Source organism: Halichondria panicea, chromosome 14 (assembly GCF_963675165.1).
Source record: "Halichondria panicea chromosome 14, odHalPani1.1, whole genome shotgun sequence".
NCBI classification, from domain to species: Eukaryota; Metazoa; Porifera; class Demospongiae; order Suberitida; family Halichondriidae; genus Halichondria; species Halichondria panicea.
Window position 1 is genome coordinate 1,015,491 of NC_087390.1, and position 18,448 is coordinate 1,033,938.

The 18,448-nt window shown below is 40.5% G+C and overlaps 3 protein-coding genes, 1 long non-coding RNA gene and 1 pseudogene across 4 annotated transcripts; 2 read left to right on the forward strand and 3 right to left on the reverse strand.

Moving 5' to 3' along the window:
* The window catches only part of LOC135347332 (methylmalonyl-CoA mutase, mitochondrial-like), a 73,606-nt pseudogene that overhangs the window by 11,984 nt on the left and 43,174 nt on the right, over nucleotides 1-18,448 (forward strand).
* LOC135347334 (uncharacterized) lies at nucleotides 244-1,663 on the forward strand. Its single transcript, XR_010398338.1, has 2 exons — nucleotides 244-650; nucleotides 1,025-1,663. It is a non-coding gene; the product is annotated as an uncharacterized LOC135347334 (long non-coding RNA).
* Nucleotides 1,622-12,006, reverse strand: LOC135347331 (SWI/SNF-related matrix-associated actin-dependent regulator of chromatin subfamily A-like protein 1). Its single transcript, XM_064545289.1, has 16 exons — nucleotides 11,202-12,006; nucleotides 10,952-11,002; nucleotides 10,706-10,904; nucleotides 10,362-10,512; nucleotides 9,884-10,045; nucleotides 9,550-9,615; nucleotides 9,104-9,247; nucleotides 8,735-8,814; nucleotides 8,479-8,530; nucleotides 4,314-4,400; nucleotides 3,899-4,069; nucleotides 3,536-3,659; nucleotides 3,292-3,350; nucleotides 3,004-3,104; nucleotides 2,729-2,822; nucleotides 1,622-1,883 (listed from the first exon to the last, which is right to left on the reverse strand). Exons 1-16 carry the CDS (start codon nucleotides 12,004-12,006, stop codon nucleotides 1,761-1,763), a joined length of 2,469 nt encoding a protein of 822 aa, XP_064401359.1. The 3' UTR covers nucleotides 1,622-1,760.
* On the reverse strand, nucleotides 4,871-8,428 carry LOC135347327 (SWI/SNF-related matrix-associated actin-dependent regulator of chromatin subfamily A-like protein 1). Its single transcript, XM_064545278.1, has 7 exons — nucleotides 8,337-8,428; nucleotides 7,928-8,098; nucleotides 7,565-7,688; nucleotides 7,226-7,284; nucleotides 6,885-6,985; nucleotides 6,610-6,703; nucleotides 4,871-5,733 (listed from the first exon to the last, which is right to left on the reverse strand). The coding sequence occupies exons 2-7, from the start codon at nucleotides 8,045-8,047 to the stop codon at nucleotides 5,650-5,652; spliced, it is 582 nt and encodes a 193-aa protein (XP_064401348.1). The 5' UTR covers nucleotides 8,048-8,098; nucleotides 8,337-8,428; the 3' UTR covers nucleotides 4,871-5,649.
* LOC135347307 (uncharacterized) lies at nucleotides 12,173-18,374 on the reverse strand. The gene is made up of 5 exons (XM_064545243.1): nucleotides 18,155-18,374; nucleotides 16,218-16,415; nucleotides 16,005-16,163; nucleotides 15,586-15,861; nucleotides 12,173-15,349 (listed from the first exon to the last, which is right to left on the reverse strand). Exons 1-5 carry the CDS (start codon nucleotides 18,372-18,374, stop codon nucleotides 12,183-12,185), a joined length of 4,020 nt encoding a protein of 1,339 aa, XP_064401313.1. The 3' UTR covers nucleotides 12,173-12,182.

Sequence of the window (18,448 nt, forward strand, 5' to 3'; positions counted from 1 at the left end):
GAAGCTTATTGTAATGTACGCTTTTATGGGCTGATTCATACTATATGTATACTCAACAAAGATGCTTAATGCTGGATTCAAACAGTTTTGCCTTTCTAAAATTTGATCTGTGGTGTTCAGATATTACTTCCTGCCATGCACAGACACGATGTTGGTGTGAACAAGTACACTTTGGACAAGGAGGAGCCAGTGGAGGTGCTCTCCATCGACAACGCTAAGACCATTGAATCACAGGTGAGAGGGATAGTTGCCAGGGATACCTGTCTATTAGCAATCCCCCTTGCTAATTGGGCATGCAGACAGACCTACAGTGGTTGCAATAAAGAGTTGACCTGCTAACATAATTATAGGTCCCATTAGTCTGGCGGTATTATAGAGGGTGACCTCCTTGGGCCCCCCCCTCCCCGGGACCATAGAGCTACTATCTATGCCGGGACCACAATCGAAAGTGTCATTATTCATAACTCAATGTGACAAACAATACATTGTTACACACATCGCATGTGCTACACATGTACCACAATAATGAGTAGAGCTATTATAGGCTGACCATAACTATGTTGTCTAATCAGACCACCATCTCACCCACCATATCGCAGAAACGTGAACTGGAGACCCTCCGCTCCACTAGAGACCAATCACAGCCCAAGGTCAGTGGTTGTTATTGATGATACCAAGCTTTTGGTTTCCTAAAACTGTTTTTAAGGTAGTGACCTTCTGCGTAGATTTGACTAATTAAGACAGTGTGTGTGAATTTGTATACATGGTAGAACACATTACATGTAGTTTTGTATTCCTACAGTGCTCTCTATAGGTTTATCCATTGAATTCTAACCCTATAAATTGTACACTGCAACAGTTTTGTTTAGCCTCTAACTCTGATTGTATGTACAACTGTATATAACTTAAGTGTATGGTAAAAATAGGCTTTAAAAATATGCTAATTAGCTATGTAACGTGTATTAAATAGCAACATAATTGCTCTTGAATAACGATTATACGTAATATGTGTTTGTGTGTGTAGGTTGCTGAGATTGCAAAGCTGATGACAGCGTATATTCGTCTGGTGGTGGTCAGAATGAAGTGATAATCCAATTCAACAGAACATTTTTATGCTGATCATAAAGTTCCCCAAAACATGAGCTAGATTGTCTTTAGTACGCTTTAAGTCTGCTTGGATTCATCCTGTACTGCCTCCTGGCTTGCTGGTACAAGAGGAGAGTTAGAGACGAGCACTATCATGTACAACATGCGGAGATTATTTGCTGCTTGTATGAGTTTAAATTTTTTGTCCTCTACATATGCTGGCGAGTGTATAAGTGGTGCAATTCACCCCCAAAATAATACAATGGTACTGGAATCAAGGCCGCTCTGAGTCTGCTTGGATTCATCCTGTACTGCCTCCTGGCTCGATGGTACAAGAGGAGAGTTAGAGACGAGGACTACAATGCACACAGAGTGGTGGAGGAGGTCTATGATCGATATCTAATAAATCCAAGCATCACTAACTAAGTATAGGCAGACTATTGTATGGTGAATTGTAATTTACTCTTTTGATGAATTATAATTATAGTCATCATCTCATGCACATGCTGTTAAGTTGTTTGCAAGCACATTCATATTCAACTATAACAAATCCATAAGAACTTTGTGCAATACTGAACTATGAAAGTTTGACAGAAATTAATAAAAGAATTCCAGTGAAGCAGTAATAAATAAAGTAGTGATTAAATGAGTGACTGAGGTATGGTACTATAACGTTATGACACACTAGTACCTGGTGTGTCTAGTTCCAATGTATCGTCAAAGTTTGATAGCTGGTCCATTTCAGACTTTGATACCAAATCTCCAAAACAGTCCATCAGAGTCTTTTGTGTTGCATCCTACAGAGAAGTGAACATGCACAAGGATGATACATTTAACACAGTTGTCAGTTGTAAGTTAAGCTGATTAAATGAAAGCACCGCGGGTGCTGATGCCTCGGTGGAGGTGCCAAAGCTACATCACATAATTAAATCTACTAAGCTACACACATTTATCATGATAATTTTACTGCATGCAAAATCCAGGGAATCTCAAAGAGTGGGTAATGATCGACGATGATTGTTGTTAAAAACGATTGATGCCAAAAGTTCAAGCCTAAAATTAATGGCTGCAAGTCAGCAGAGCCTTGCAGCTCTCTTGCAGCTACCAATAGCGTGCAGAACTAACTACTAAGTAGAGTAGTAACACTCGGTGAACAAGTTTGGCTGCGTGCTCTTCTGAAAAGGCTGCAATGGCATTCCAAGTAGGTATAACTCGAGAACAAAGCATTATTTTGCAAATCCACGAATGTAAACATGACTAGAAGCCTATAGAAACTCTTATGTGCACTTGATTCATCCTTGAGCAGCTGTAGCAGTCTACATAGACAGACACACAAACACACTACCGTATACCTCGCTTGCGCATGCGCACCGAGGCATAACTATGGCTTGCACAAATGCACAGTAGAATATAATAATTAAGCAACTGAATTGCTTGGGGAAATGGTCTCTGTGTGTATACGTTCGTAGTAGATTTGAAGCATCACAGATCTTGAATTATCAGACCTAAACACTTTATTCGTACTTTATAAGCTCTCTACTGTTAATATTATTTAAATGGTCACACATGGAATAGCCGCATAAGATAAGCCACACAGCAGTTTCAATAAGGGACCTATAATTATAGTGAAGTCTTTGCTGACCTTGGCTGTGAGTACTGCGCTCTCTGCACTGGAGAAGTCATCTTTAGCCAGACCAGCTTGACTCAACACTGACAGTTTGTTCTGAATCAAGGGCCTGTGTGTGAAGTGATGAAATCGTGTTTAGTGAATTGCTTGGTTCAAAACTAGATCTACATGTAATTAAATGCCACAACAAAATTACTTTCACATTACATAGTACACTTACAGCATAAGACACTTATACATGTACTGTACATACGTTTTAATAAAACATTCAAGCACAACCTAGCTCTTACCATATAAAGTCATCCACTGTGTCCTTCGCAATGAGGTAATGGACATTGACTGACGACTTTTGGCCTATTCTGTACGCCCTGTCCTCAGCCTGTACCAGTATCTATACAGAGAACAAATCCATAATAACTATGACAAAGCCAGAACCACTGATAAAAAGGGGACCCTCCTACTACGAGACACTCTATCAATATAACCTATGCAAAAAGGAAAACTTCTCAACAATGTATTTTCCCCGAAGTGTTCTAAGTACATCAAGCTTTCAAGAGTGTGTGCATGACTATACTTACTCCTGGGTTCCAGAACAACTCAGCAAAGATGACAGTGGAGGCAGCAGTGAGGGTGAGTCCTGACCGTGAGGAGAGACAGTGAATTGTTAGAATACTTATACAATCCGCTCGAGTTATTCAATTTCAAACATTTTATGATTTTCAGAAGGCTTTTTAGATGGTATGCTCAATTCTCACATTTAGGCACATTTGGAACGGGCCATAATTTTCTTCATGGGCTATGGGCTCTATATAATAATAACACCTGCATTAGCCGTGGTGATGGAGAGTACGGCCACTTGACACTGCTCGCTGTGCTGGAACTGATCACACAGGGCCTGTCTCATATCAGCTGGGGTCTTGCCGTCAATACGAATGTAGGTGATGGCCTGTGTGTGGGTGGAGTGGGTGGGTTGTGTGAGGGGGGTGGGTGGAGGGTCAGCAATTGATAGGGATCAACCATTAGTGTGTGTGTGTGTGTTAGTGTCTACATAAGTATGTAACGCTCCTAAAAGATACAAATAGCTAGAGTAATAAGTTTTAGTTTGGATATAATTATAGTACGTAGGATGAAATGCTGAGTCAGCAATTCCTTCTCACAGGTGCCTGTACACACACTAATCCCAACCTTCTTGTCCAAAGCCTCACAGAGACCATTCAGTACAGACACGTGATGGCCGAACACGATGATCTTCCTACCACCCTCCAACATGTCCAGGATATAGTCCTTCACTGCCGGCAGCTTCATCTTGCCCGTCACATCAAACAGAGGGAGGAGGGCGGTCCGTCGCTCAAGCTTCTGTGGGTAATGGTGGGTGGGTGGATAAGTACACAACAGCAGGTCTGATGAACTTAAGTTCCTATAGACAACTTGGACACCATACAATAACATTGATTGGTATTGATTCGGCCATAAAAAAAAAACACTAGCAAAAAGTGAAAAGGGAAAAAAGATGGTAAGGATGGTAAGCTAAGCAGTTCCAAAATAGAAACACTGTTTTTAGAGCCTCATAGTATACACTATATGAAGTGTATGAACTTACTTTGAGTTTGCCAGCATCGTTGAGTTGTCTTTCATAGTCTTTCCATTCTTTGCTGCCTCCCTTTGGTAACGAGAGATCCAACAACACCTGTCATATGAATCAATTGTCAATCTAATGGCTTCAATTAATCGCGACTAGTTACCATCTTCCTTGTTTTAGAAGGAAGTTGATCGAGAACTTCGGACTTCATCCTCCTAAATAAAAATCATACAGTTAGTTAATATACGTTACAAATTAATAACACTACAGTGTGCACAACACTATAGACAGCATCACATGATGCATATATTATAGTAGGATGATGCTATTATTGTGTAGCTACGTATGTACATGCTTTGATTAACACGGAAGTACGATGTTCTTGCACACCCAGTGACATCACATGATCCCATAGATACCTAATCATGATGGAGTCTTCTAGGTAGAGCTGCAGTTCTGACATGTTGGAAGCACCACTGAAGTCCCATCCAAACTGACTCTATAATTATAATTAATTATGGGATGTAGTAATAATTTCAATGGTGCTACAGTACTCTGACAGACAAAAACAGCAGGAAGAAAATTAATTATTTCATCAGTATTTATGTCAAACAACAGCAGCACACACACACACTGAAAACTAACAAGTTTCTAGAGTTCAATATCAAAATGGTCCTTCATGAACGTCGAGACTGCATCACATAAAGAGTGTGTTAAGCTCGACAAAAAGTACATCAAATTCTTACACTGTTCAAAATAAAGATACGGATCGTCCGGATGGCTTGTTACACATCTGTATAAGTATTCTAGATAATCTCCCGGGACTTCTCCTAGCAATTTTTGGAAGTGTACTTTTTGCGGATCTTGAAATAGTTTGCAATCGATGCTTGAAAAGTAGTTGGGGCTTTTCTTAGTTACAACACAGTGTATTCCATGATAGAGATGTAAGACAGTTGATAGACCATCAACTGAGGAGAGAACGAGATCAGTCACTTGATATTCTTTATAAAAATACGATGCTTTGATTGGAATCACAGCACTAGAAAGGCTGAGTGTAGTACCAGTAGATTCAAAGATTTCCTTGAACGTCTCCTCGATGCCATTGGCTCCATCGAACACGGGGACAACCTCATCACATTTGGCCAATAGATACAGCTTGTAGCTATCGAAACTGTCCCTCCAAAGCTCTGGGTGAGGTAGGAGGTACGAGCTCATTTCAAACGCCGCCTTTTTATCATCTTTGGAGGAATGGTGTAGTAGAGAGTATGCCACAACTTCTTGAAGAATGAGTGACTGTGGTATGGTACTATAACGTTATGACACACTAGTACCTGGTGTGTCTAGTTCCAATGTATCGTCAAAGTTTGATAGCTGCATGGTCCATTTCAGACTTTGATACCAAATCCCTGAAACAGTCCATCAGAGTCTTTTGTGTTGCATCCTACAGAGAAGTGTACATGCACGAGGATGATACATTTAACACAGTTGTAAGTTAAGCTGATTAAATGAAAGCACCGTGGGTGCTGATGCCTCGGTGGAGGTGCCAAAGCTACATCACATAATTAAAGCTACTAAGCTACACACATTGATTATAATTATCATGATAAACATTTTTAATTTTACTGCATGCAAAATCCAGGGAAACTCAAGGAGTGGGTAATGATCGACGATGATTGTTGTTAAAAACGATGGATGCCAAAAGTTCAAGCCTAAAATTAATGGCTGCAAGTCAGCAGAGCCTTGCAGCTCTCTTCTCACTCTTGCAGCTACCAATAGCGTGCAGAACTAACTACTAAGTAGAGAAGTAACACTCGGTAACAAGTTTGGCTACGTGCTCTTCTGAAAAGGCTGCAATGGCATTCCAAGTAGGTATAACTCGAGAACGAAGCATTATTTTGCAAATCCATGATTTAAAATCTAAGTAAACATGATTAGAAGCCTATAGAAACTCTTACTTGCACTTGATTTATCCTTGAGCAGCATGTAGCAGTCTACACAGACACACACACAAACACACTACCGTATACCTCGCTTGCGCATGCGCACCGAGGCATAACTATGGCTTGCACAAATGCACAGTAGAATATAATAATTAAGCAACTGAATTGCTTGGGGAAATGGTCTCTGTGTGTATACGTTCGTAGTAGATTTGAAGCATCACAGATCTTGAATTATCACACCTAAACACTTTATTCGTACTTTATAAGCTCTCTACTGTTAATATTATTTAAATGGTCGCACATGGAATAGCCGCATAAGATAAGCCACACAGCAGTTTCAATAAGGGACCTATAATTATAGTGAAGTCTTTGCTGACCTTGGCTGTGAGTACTGCGCTCTCTGCACTGGAGAAGTCATCTTTAGCCAGACCAGCTTGACTCAACACTGACAGTTTGTTCTGAATCAAGGGCCTGTGTGTGAAGTGATGAAATCGTGTTTAGTGAATTGCTTGGTTCAAAACTAGATCTACATGTAATTAAATGCCACAACAAAATTACTTTCACATTACATAGTTACACTTACAGCATAAGACACTTATACATGTACTGTACATACGTTCCAATAAAACATTCAAGCACCTCTAGCTCTTACCATATAAAGTCATCCACTGTGTCCTTCGCAATGAGGTAATGGACATTGACTGATGACTTTTGGCCTATTCTGTACGCCCTGTCCTCAGCCTGTACCAGTATCTATACAGAGAACAAATCCATAATAACTATGACAAAGCAGAACCGCTGATAAAAAAAGGGGACCCTCCTACTACGAGATACTGTATCAATATAACCTATGTAAGCATTGCAAAAAACACAACCTCTCAACAATGTATTTTCTTCGAAGTGTTTTGTGTTCGTAGGTTTCGCTGTATGTGCATAATTATGAGTTACATGTAAGTATGAAGCCTTCAAGAGTATGTGCATGACTATACTTACTCCTGGGTTCCAGAACAACTCAGCAAAGATGACAGTGGAGGCAGCAGTGAGGGTGAGTCCTGCACGTGAGAAGAGACAGTCAACTGTTAGAACACTACAATCTGCTCTATAAAATAATAGAGCTATCGTGGCCCAATTTTAACAATTGATTTTTACTAGTAGCTTAGGAAGAGCTCTCAATCACTATAAGTTGAAAAGGGCAATAATGTTTTAAGATACAATCTCAACGAACTCACTGTAAGCTGTCAGAAAATCACAAAATAAATGCGACTGAACCAACAGAACTAAAGTTATGGCAACACTGTGTGCATACTAGTCACAGTATAGAGGTGTTGGTACCAGCATTAGCCGTGGTGATGGAGAGTACGGCCACTTGACACTGCTCGCTGTGCTGGAACTGATCACACAGGGCCTGTCTCCTATCAGCTGGGGTCTTGCCGTCAATACGAATGTAGGTGATGGCCTGTGTGTGGGTAGAGTGGGTGTGTTATGAGAGGGGGGTGGGTGGAGGATCAGCAATTGATAGGGATCAACCATTAGTGTGTGTGTGTGTGTGTTAGTGTCTACATAAGTACGTAATGCTCCTAGAAGATACAAATAGCTAGAGTAATAAGTTTTAGTTTGGATACAATTATAGTACGTAGGATGAAATGCTGAGTCAGCAACTCTTTCTCACAGGTGCCTGTACACACTAATCCCAACCTTCTTGTCCAAAGCCTCACAGAGACCATTCAGTACAGACATGTGATGGCCGAACACGATGATCTTCCTTCCACCTTCCAACATGTCCAGGATATAGTCCTTCACAGCCGGCAGCTTCATCTTGCCCGTCACATCAAACAGAGGGAGGAGGGCGGTCCGTCGCTCAAGCTTCTGTGGGTAATAGTGGGTGGGTGGATAAGTACACAACAGCAGGTCTGATAAACTTAACTTCCTATAGACAACTCGGACACCATACAATAACATTGATTGGTATCGATCCATAACACTAGCAAAAAGCGAAAGGCAAAAAAGAGCAAATTTGGTAAGCTAAGTAGTTATACACAATACTGTTTAGAAACACTGTTTTTAGAGCCTCATAGCATACACTATATGAAGTGTATGAACTTACTTTGAGTTTGCCAGCATCGTTGAGTTGTCTTTTATAGTCTTTTCATTCTTTGCTGCCTCCCTTTAGTGACGAGAGATCCAACAACACCTGTCATATGAATCAATTGTCAATCTAATGGCTTCAATTAACCGTGACTAGTTACCATCTTCCTTGTTTTAGAAGGAAGTTGATCGAGAACTTCGGACTTCATCCTCCTAAATAGAAATCATACAGCTAGTTAATATACGTTACAAATTAATAACACTACAGTGTGCACAACACTATAGACAGCATCACATGATGCATATATTATAGTAGGATGATGCTATTATTGTGTAGCTACGTATGTACATGCTTTGATTAACACGGAAGTACGATGTTCTTGCACACCCAGTGACATCACATGATCCCATAGATACCTAATCATGATGGAGTCTTCTAGGTAGAGCTGCAGTTCTGACATGTTGGAAGCACCACTGAAGTCCCATCCAAACTGACTCTATACAATTCATTATGATGTAGTAATAATTTCAATTATGGGATATAGTCATTGGTGTTATATACAGTACTCTATATAAATTAATTATTTCATCAATATTTACGTCAAACAACAGCAGTACACACACACACTGACAACTAACAAGTTTCTAGAGTTCAATATCAAAATGGTTCTTCATAAACGTCGAGACTGCATCACATAAAGAGTGTGTTAAGCTCCACAAAAAGTACATCAAATTCTCACACTGCTCGAAATAAAGATACGATGGTTTTCATTACTCTTGATTCACCTTGACTCCATTGCAGTACCTCAGTCCGAACTGGGTGTGGGACACTAGTCTGAAGTTCTTGTCCACTGCAGTGATCTGTGTGTACAGCTCGATGGGTCGGGAGAGGGCGGGTGTCCCTGACAACAGGACAGCCCTCCGAGCACTCTGGGGGGGGGGGGACAAAACAAGTATCATACTGGTGTTCAGTAGTGTACGTGTATGTGTGCACATGCAGTAAACTGAACAAGCCTAATATCATACATGCAGTACATGTACTGAGTATGCGTGCATGCCATCCCACCCAGCACACATCCCAAGAAAAAAACTTGTTAACATGGAAATATTCAATAGAGCTAATGAATTTACTTTGAGCCATCAAATCTACGTACTTGGAATCCTTTCAAGTAATCATAGCTTCTGGGCAACCCAGCATAACTACCAGACACTATACACTGTCTACTGTATACCTTGATGACTGGAATGGCTGCTTTGGAGCGAGCAGTGCGATAGTTCTTGAGAAAGTGAGACTCATCCTACACAACAAAACACATCATGATTATACCAACTCCTCATTGTAGGACATTTACAAGTCAGAATTAAGCGATTCAATCTCCATTTTAGTTTGTAGAAGTGGCCAAATACTTTGATAAAAGTAGTTGCATATCATGGACCATTAAAAGTGGCCACTCAAACTCGAGTGGGTTAGTAATCTATCCCCCTCAGGTATTTAGTGATTAATTATAGCTGAATATGCATCATTGGCTGTTATGTAACATACAGTAACACAGGTGCACTAGATACCGCAATGATGGCTGAGAATCTGTGCTCTGTGATGTCCTTGCTCATCCTGACCAGCAAGTCATAGCTAATGATATTCACGAGGCAGAACGAGCCACACCCCTTTGTCGTTATGATGACATTAATATCAGCGTCCACCAGTGAAGGAATCCATCGTTTGAAGGCCTGCACAGGGTGGGCATAATATGTACTGTATGGTTATTATACGGTATATATACACATCATACGAATGGTCAGTAGAACATCAGTACCTTAAAAATTAATATTAATTTCAAAATAAAGAGCAGAACACAGACTAGCGGTATTTCAACAACCCTCTATCTAAGCTCCTTTGGCCTTGAGTATTCGAGTCTCACTGACATACATGTAGCTACTTTAGCCATATACTAACTCACACAATTCTACTACATGTATAATTATCTAAAATAATTGCTTAGTAGATAATAGTTTAATCTCAACAGAGAAATCCCCGCCCACTCACCTCAGCCCAGGTGAGTCTCACTGACGAGGGGCACACTACGAGGAGGGGCCAATCAGAGCGGTAGTAGGACATGACGGCTATGGCCTGAAGTGTCTTGCCTAGTCCCATATCATCAGCTATTAACACTCGGCCATCACGCTTGATCAAGTATCTGTGGGGGTGGGGTTAGAGGATAATCAAATGAGCGTGCTATTGTAGTGGTAATAATTGTCGAAACAACCTATCAGGGAAATGATAATCTACTGTGTGTGTTTTGTGAATATAGAAAGTTATGATAATTACACAGGCTATGGCCGCCGCTCTAAAACATTATCAGTATAGTCAGTACCCAGACATTAACTTACTCCACTCCTTCTTTTTGGAACTCCATCAGAGCAGTGCTCAACTTTGTCTCGATCCTGCTGCTCCAGTCAATGACACTGGAATGGGATTTGGCCTGTATGGAATGGGACTGGGCCTGTAGCTGTGATAGGAACAGGTTTATGACAGGTCTGGGTATGAGGTCCAACTCCACATGCTTGCAGCTGCTCTGGATAGCTTTAACTGCAGAGGGGAGGGGCTGTTACAGTGACATGGAATCAACAACATACCCAGTGAATTGTAGCCTTCTATTCCAAAGCTCCATAATGACGTTTTGGTATCTATAGAAAGAAATTTTGAAATGAATGATATGAATGGCGTGGCCTGGGAGTGCTTCCGGTAAAGCAGTCAAATAAATGCTTTCAGAGGCCATTCCACAAAACTTAAAAGCTTCAAAAATTTCGCGCTATATGGTAGATAGCAGGCTGAAGTAATTACATATGTGTACTATAAAATCGCTAGTCTAAAACACAATCTTACAGTAAGCTCTTGTAGGCATCTTCTTGAATATCTCTATGAGGTCATGATCGTACTGCACTTTGACCTCCAGCCTTATCTTGGACACCATACAAACCCGTGCCTTCTTCTTGTCTCTCAGCTGGGTACACTTCACAGGGGGAGGGTGGTCAGGCGGTAGTGATGGTGACGGCTTGCAGCTCATCGCTGCTGCCACTTTAATGGAAGCATCCGGTACCGAGGTGATGGGATGAGGTGCATTCAGAGGTGGCTTAGAGTAGAACAGAGGAATTCTCGAATTTACTGGAGATGCTTTATTAGGTGACGATTTCGGAGGAGAGTTATGGAACAATGTAGACAAATGAGGAGTGGACGGTTTGGAATAAAATGGTGGTTGTTGGAGACCAGTTTGAGATGTCATTGATGATGGGAGTTCATTGTGTAATGTTCTTGTTCTTGGTAATGATAGCGTCTTTGTGCTGCTGGAGCTTCCTTGGTGTGATATTAGAGGATTAGACCATTTTGATTCTTGTATTTGATTTGCTGCACTGGAACTTGAGCTAGCTTCAGCCGAATTAGGGTGAGATCTAACGTTGTCATAGGAACTCGAACTAGGGAATGTAGACGCCATCTTTAAGGTAGTAGCTGCAGACGTAGTGTAAGTGTGTCTCTTTGCAGGAGGAGATCCCTGCACACCAGTGTGGGGTGGATCCACTCTCCGCTTGGCTGTTAGTTTGGCTTGAGCTCTTCTTCTGTTTGCCTCCATACTCTGCAGCTGCTCAGTAGACATTCCTCCACTGCCACTAGCTGAGGGTCTACCAGGATGCATGGTAGTCTCTTTAGTCAGAATAGCTGGCTCTTAGTCTGAAACTGTCATACACTTTACATGAGCCCACTACCCAGTTTTACACTATAATTATAATTATAATTGTAAGTTGGAAATGATCATGAAACATACTAACATAACCTTGACACCTAAAGTATAGACACACAATTCATTACACATTATTGTGTGGGATACTTTATTCTACTCCTAACACTGTCATAGTCGATGCACTTTATAGCACTTTCTCTTGCACTTGATGGAACATGTAATTCTCTAATTGTCGTATTGAGTTTTAGACCCTCGATAATCGGAGACCAGTCGGAAATATCCACCATCAGGTGGAGAACACAAAGAGTCTTATTTATTTTCAACATATCACCAACAGCTTTCGTATCTTCCGAAGTGATGAGTAGCTTCTGAAGTTCATTTAGCTTTAAACCGTATGTGTATTTAGATTCAAGTATCAACTCCAATATCAAAGTTGTGAGACTAGAATTCTTACTCAATGCATTTGCGATAGGTAGTAAGAAACGTTGATGTGGTTCCATATGCAGTGTTGGCAAATGCAGGTACTCAAGATACTTATTATTCTCAAGTACATTGCAAATAGCCATAATTATATTGTTACTGGCTATTAGATCTACTTCTTTATATATGTTTAGTCTAATCACAAACTTCTTTAGCGTCAGACTGCAAACAGTCTCCATTATTTGTTTCAAAAATGTTGATGAAAGTATTGGAGTCAGACAATCTTGTCCGCCATACAAGTTTATGTCAGCAGTTTCAAGTTTAATACCATCACACACATGAATACGTATTTCTTCTAGAACACTGTTTTGTCGTAGCAGGGCACAGAACTCATCCACTATGTCATCTGATGTGAACTCCACGTTACAATATAGTTCTTTAACTGAAGAATTTTCTTCGAGTGCCTTGATAATGGTAAAATACTGAACATCAACCTCTTGCGGGGTTTTATGTTTACATACAGATACTGTGATGTTTTGATCATGATTAGAAAGTTCGGGGCCCACATCAACTGCTAGCTTTTCCAGCAATAGACACTTGGATAGAGAAGAATGATAGATCGAGAGTGTTAAGGAACTTCTGCACAGTACGTTATCTAGTGGATTATCAGTAAACAGTCCGAAATAAATCAAAAAGACAGCAAAATGATCGATGCATTTAATTACCTGCTCTGTAAAATCTCCTGTAAATATTGAACCCAAATTCAAAGGGAATAATTGAGGTAGATTTAGTTCTTTGAACCTTTTGATATTCAATCCAAAGTTTAGACGTACATTGCAATCAGCTGATTCATAAAGATCTAATATATCACCGCCAGCACCGCCAACGTATATGGTAACTTCCAAATATTCTAAAGAAGAACAGAATTCTGTATTTGTATCATTTAAAATGCCAGTTATCTCTAAGTCAATAATATGAAAATGTAATTTCTTCAGAGTTCTCGAATATTTCAATACTTCTAATAAGATCGGCAACGATGAGATAGTAACCATCTCAACATTCTCTAGGAATTTTGATAGTTTGCTCGCCAACAGCATGTGTTGGCCACTATATACTTGTAGTACTCCTTGTGTTGCAGCTGGAATATGGTTTATTATGTCGTACCAACTATCAGGGAATGGGTACAGATCACACGTCATATCTAAAACTTTGATTTGTGAAGAACATTTAGATTTGTGTCTCCTGAGTCCAGCCATTAAAAAACGCATATTTTCCGAAATGGAGAACCAGTAATTTAATTCTAACATGAATTTCCCTACTGCTATGCAATAGCCTAGAGCAAGGAAATACAAGGGATCCAATTGTCGGTGCATTAGTTCGATAGGGAGTATAAAATTATCGAAAGAGGTAATTAGTTGTTCATTTTGAGTTTCGTACAGCCAGATTATGTGTTTTCTATTGAGGTAAACCACCATCTCATTGTTTTCTGCTCTAACCCGTGGAGCAGGCAAAACACACCTTGTCCAGGGATCAGAAAAATGTGTGAGACCAGCTAAAAATAAGATGATCATATTGCTTTCGGATTTAGATTGTGTTTCAATAAATAATAGCTGTTTTGGTTGAGAGTATGTTCTCCATATATGGAATGCAGCCAAGAACTCTTGCAGCGTTAGATGAATGAAGTTGTAAGAAGGAGATGCAGTTTGCGTGATGGATTGATACAGTGGGTGGACACTATTCATAAAACCAAGTGTAGTACTGCTTTCGGGAATGTCGTCCTCGTAGAAAATAAGCTGATTTGCGTTCTGTATTGCGTTCTGTACTAATCCTTTGTGTGCAATTCGGCAGAGGTGAAGGAAATGAGGTTGAAGTGATTCAGGTAACTCTTGAAGATTACCGTTCCACTCTTCTTGCACTGGGTGGTCATTAAGGTATCGCTTTAGCAAAACACTGGAGTATGCAGTATAAAGTTCTGTTGTTGTGTTTGGAAAAACATTTTGTTTTCTGTCATGGCATTCCATGTAAACTTGAATAACAATACGAGCATAGAGAGGATTGTACATGGCACTGTTAATGTGTGGGTTGGCAGCAATATATGTTCGTAAATCATCTGGTGCTCCATCCTTAATTGCCTGATCAATGTACTCTTGTATCTGTATCTCTGTAAAACCAAGGACCACAATTTGTTGATCAATTCGATGACTGCATCCTACAGGTGCAGCCCATGGCCTGGTGGTTATGACAACAGTACTTGCTGGTAAAAGTTTTCCATGTATGAGTCTCATGATAACGGAGTATTTTCTACTAGTAAAACTTAGTGCTTGCGGAAATTCATCGAGACCCTCCAGAATAAACAACAATCCTTCACCTTCTGATTGAGATACTTCGTTACTAACTTTCTGGGATCTAACTTTATCTCCACATTCAAAAAGGTCTACCAAGTTATCAGCTTCTTGAGTGTACTTATCACGCAGTTGCAGCAATACAACGAGAGAGTAGTCTCTCCAAATCTTCCCTAAACTCCACCGTCTGCACAGTTCCCATGACAAGGTGGTCTTACCCACTCCTGGAGCTCCTTTGATGATAACTAGTTTGGGAAATGAGTCACCAATTTTACATGCAATTTGTTCAATACAAACTGGACCTTTATCTACAAGATCAATTTTACCGTGCACCTCGTGTGTTTGAAGTTTTGGTTGAGCATTTCGATCACAATTATTAACGATCATCAGATTTATAAAATGTTTCACACAGCCAAGAGGACAGCGCTCATCAGCGGGAAGCTGTCTTACGTTGTAAGTGCTAATAAGGTATGTTTTGTAAGCTTCAATAGCACAGAATTTTGGACTTCTTGATGGCTCAACCAAAGTATTGGCATCTGAGAAGATAGATTGTACGCATAACTCTATAGCTACACGCATAACTCTACACGCATAATTTACTGTTTTAACCTATATATAGGAGTAAATGAATTCATCTACTTCTGGTATATGCCATACAGTCTACTATACAGTATGTAGCTCTGTAATCGTATAGAAAGTAAATTGTAATGGACAAGAGCTAGCGTTGTAATGCATGCTACAGCTGCATGATTATCATACACTAAATGTATACCCGTACATTTTTTCTCTATAGCCTCCGCGACATCATTCCGATCAACTGTTGATGCTCTGAGACTCTGACATATTTCAGAATAGGTGAGAGGGCCAGTCTTCAAGCGAACAGCTAGCATTTCACGTAGACAATCCTTGTTCCTGTGATAGTCATCTTTTATATTGCTGAGGGCATCATGACCTAATCCCAGGGCAAGTCCCAAGTCTAACCAGTTTCCAGCAGCTTGTATCAATTTCTCATAAACAGACTGCAAATCACTAAGCACCAGAATTGAACCTACACAATAACAGTACAAAATTACCTGTGAGTGGTAAGTGCAATATGGCATGGACTGCATGCACATGCATGCATGCATGCATGCTTGTATATCTATAAGCAGTTGACGAGCAGCTTGTATATCTATAGGATACACTGCTTACCAAGTGTTGGTCCAGGGTTTGCTTCAACATTTCCTGACAGTAACAGCAAGCGGAATATCAGTAACAGTATACACAGACTGAGAGTGGGGGGCAACATCAGTCTATTAGTGCTCTGAACTCTCACTTGGAAATTGGTCGACTTTTTTTGAGTCTCAAAAACTATAGTAAGAGTGACGTAATATTTATTGTGGCAGCACATACATATTTGATTACCTGATGTTGTGCAATACTGAGTGTTCCATTGTTTCCGAGGGTTCCATCTCACCAAGCAGGCAGTGATGAGTGAGTAGCAGGTGATAAGCACAGCTGACAGAATGAGAGCGGCCAGTGCACTCCCCCTCCATCCCAGCTCACAAGGAAACACTCCGGTCCAAATCAAGTCAACCACAGGGCAAGCAGGACGTGGGGGAGCTGCATGTATAGAGTTGCACAAAATTAAAATTAATTCTGAGCGAATCGAGGCTCTAATCAGGTCACGTTAAGACTTTAGACACACGAGAACTAGTGACTCTGGTTGCTGCGACTGTAACGGATTTCAAAGTTGAAGGACGTGTTAGTGATTGCACTGAGGCTCACAACTCTACTGCTTAGAAGGGATTTGTTCAAGCATTCTGGTCATAAGCAGGGATACAAAAGGAAGGGGATTGGAAACGACCGCCCACGCCCTGTGTAAAAGGACTGACATCCGGTGAAGCACTCCGCGTTATGATTTGCACTCGCGATAATTTTTGTTTTGACCGTACTCTGGTTGTATTTCAACTGTTTCTAGCTCTCCTATCCACTAGCGATCACTCAGGGGCTGGGAGGTACTCAAGAAAAGTAAGCTTATACCACTGACAAGCTCTAAGTCCATTGTCTTTACTCTGTTTCCAATTTTTGTTGAGTTTAGCTTAAATTACTCTATGTCAAGTTTTCTCTGCCCCTCCTGTGAAGTCAAAACAGCAAAGGACATTGCTTGATTTGGTTATTATGTATCTAAGTGCTATATAGGATGGTTTCATGCTATAGATGAGCTGTACTGTTCATAAACGTTTGCAGTATAGTCCTTCAAACTGCTTTAGTATACTTTTAGACACACCACAGGCCTGTCCCTCCCACGACTTCATAGTAAGGGCTATTCCTTCTTGTATAGCATTTATTTGTCTAGTGATAGTGGCTGTGTGGCTTAGTGGACTTTTTCATTGTTTTAGAGCTAAATCCTCTTTACTTTTCAACATTAAAAATGATCAATTTCACTGTTTCTATGTACAACACATTTGTAGAGGAGTCAAGACAGGTAATGAGCATGCTGACTATAAATATAATCCTTTGTAGTTTTAGCCACGCCCTATAACGCGGAATGCTTCACGCAAAAATACGCAAAAAATTTCGTTTCCAATCCCCTTCCTTTTGTATCCCTGTCATAGCTATATAGACAATGGTTTTTATGTTTTTAAATTGACTATTAATTTTGTGCTACAACTATTATAGCTCTGCCGCTACCTCTGACACACCCCAGTATTAGTGAATGTGATAAATCAAAGCTAATCAGAGTGATGAATATGCATATCTAGGTTGCAGTCCAGTATATTCACGTGCTGTGTCATCACAATTGTGGGTCATGAGATTTCGTGAATACCAAGCAATGCAAGCATGTTTAAAACTGACCTAAATTATAATTATGTGGCCTATGCCCTGTAATATGCTCGGTATATACTAGTTGGACATAGCACCAACCCTGGACGCTCACGTAGGATTGGGAGTCACTGCCATGTCAGGGTTTGTGTCACTGCAGTTTACACGTAACAGCCCAATCAGATTGCAGCGTTCAAGTGCTGAAGGCGTGGCTCATGAATGAATGAGCCAGAAAGTCAGTAATTCTCTCAGTCAAATCAATAGTAAACAAGCCAGCTTGATCCAGGAACACGCCCAAGTCAAGTTAGAGCTAATGGCATACAAAATTGACTCTTGCAGTAGCATTCTAACTGAGCTCTTTGCGATTACCGTCATATAACTACACCTAAATACCGGTTGCACGAAAACCCTGACATGGCAGTGGTTTCCAACCCTACGCGAGCGTCCAGAGTTGGGCCATGCCCAACTAGGTATATACCAAAGTGTATGATAAGAAATGTTATGCAATTATTGGCGAGTATGCTTCACTAACTCACAGGAAAAAGTTTGAAAGAAGAGTATGTATCTGATGGTGACCATAATGAGGTAGAGTTGGTAGAGGACAGGGGTAATCAACACAGAGGCAATGCAGGCTCTGAGCTGCCAACTAGGCTTACGGAAAACCAGATCTCCCGGGTAGTCATCGGGTGGTCTGATTTTTGGAGACCATTTTCCTTCAAAGGATCTTGCTGTTGATGACCTTAAAATCCACTGCATCTCTTCAGAATATTTTCCGTAATAGTTTTCAGACAGATCTTGTAAGAGTACGAGTACAAGCTAGCTTGTAAAGC

Coding starts and splice junctions, on each gene's coding strand:
- LOC135347307 (XM_064545243.1), bottom strand. CDS start 18,374: ATGCAGTGGATTTTAAGGTCATCAACAGCAAGATCCTTTGAAGGAAAA. Junction 16,164..16,217: donor TCAGTATTGCACAACATCAG/GTAATCAAATAT, acceptor CTCTTACTATAG/TTTTTGAGACTCAAAAAAAG. Junction 15,862..16,004: donor AAACCCTGGACCAACACTTG/GTAAGCAGTGTA, acceptor GTTATTGTGTAG/GTTCAATTCTGGTGCTTAGT.
- LOC135347327 (XM_064545278.1), bottom strand. CDS start 8,047: ATGAAGCTGCCGGCTGTGAAGGACTATATCCTGGACATGTTGGAAGGT. Junction 7,689..7,927: donor GTGAGGCTTTGGACAAGAAG/GTTGGGATTAGT, acceptor ACCCACACACAG/GCCATCACCTACATTCGTAT. Junction 7,285..7,564: donor CATCACCACGGCTAATGCTG/GTACCAACACCT, acceptor TCTCACGTGCAG/GACTCACCCTCACTGCTGCC.
- LOC135347331 (XM_064545289.1), bottom strand. CDS start 12,006: ATGCATCCTGGTAGACCCTCAGCTAGTGGCAGTGGAGGAATGTCTACT. Junction 9,616..9,883: donor GATTCTCAGCCATCATTGCG/GTATCTAGTGCA, acceptor TTTGTTGTGTAG/GATGAGTCTCACTTTCTCAA. Junction 2,823..3,003: donor ACAGTGGATGACTTTATATG/GTAAGAGCTAGG, acceptor CTTCACACACAG/GCCCTTGATTCAGAACAAAC.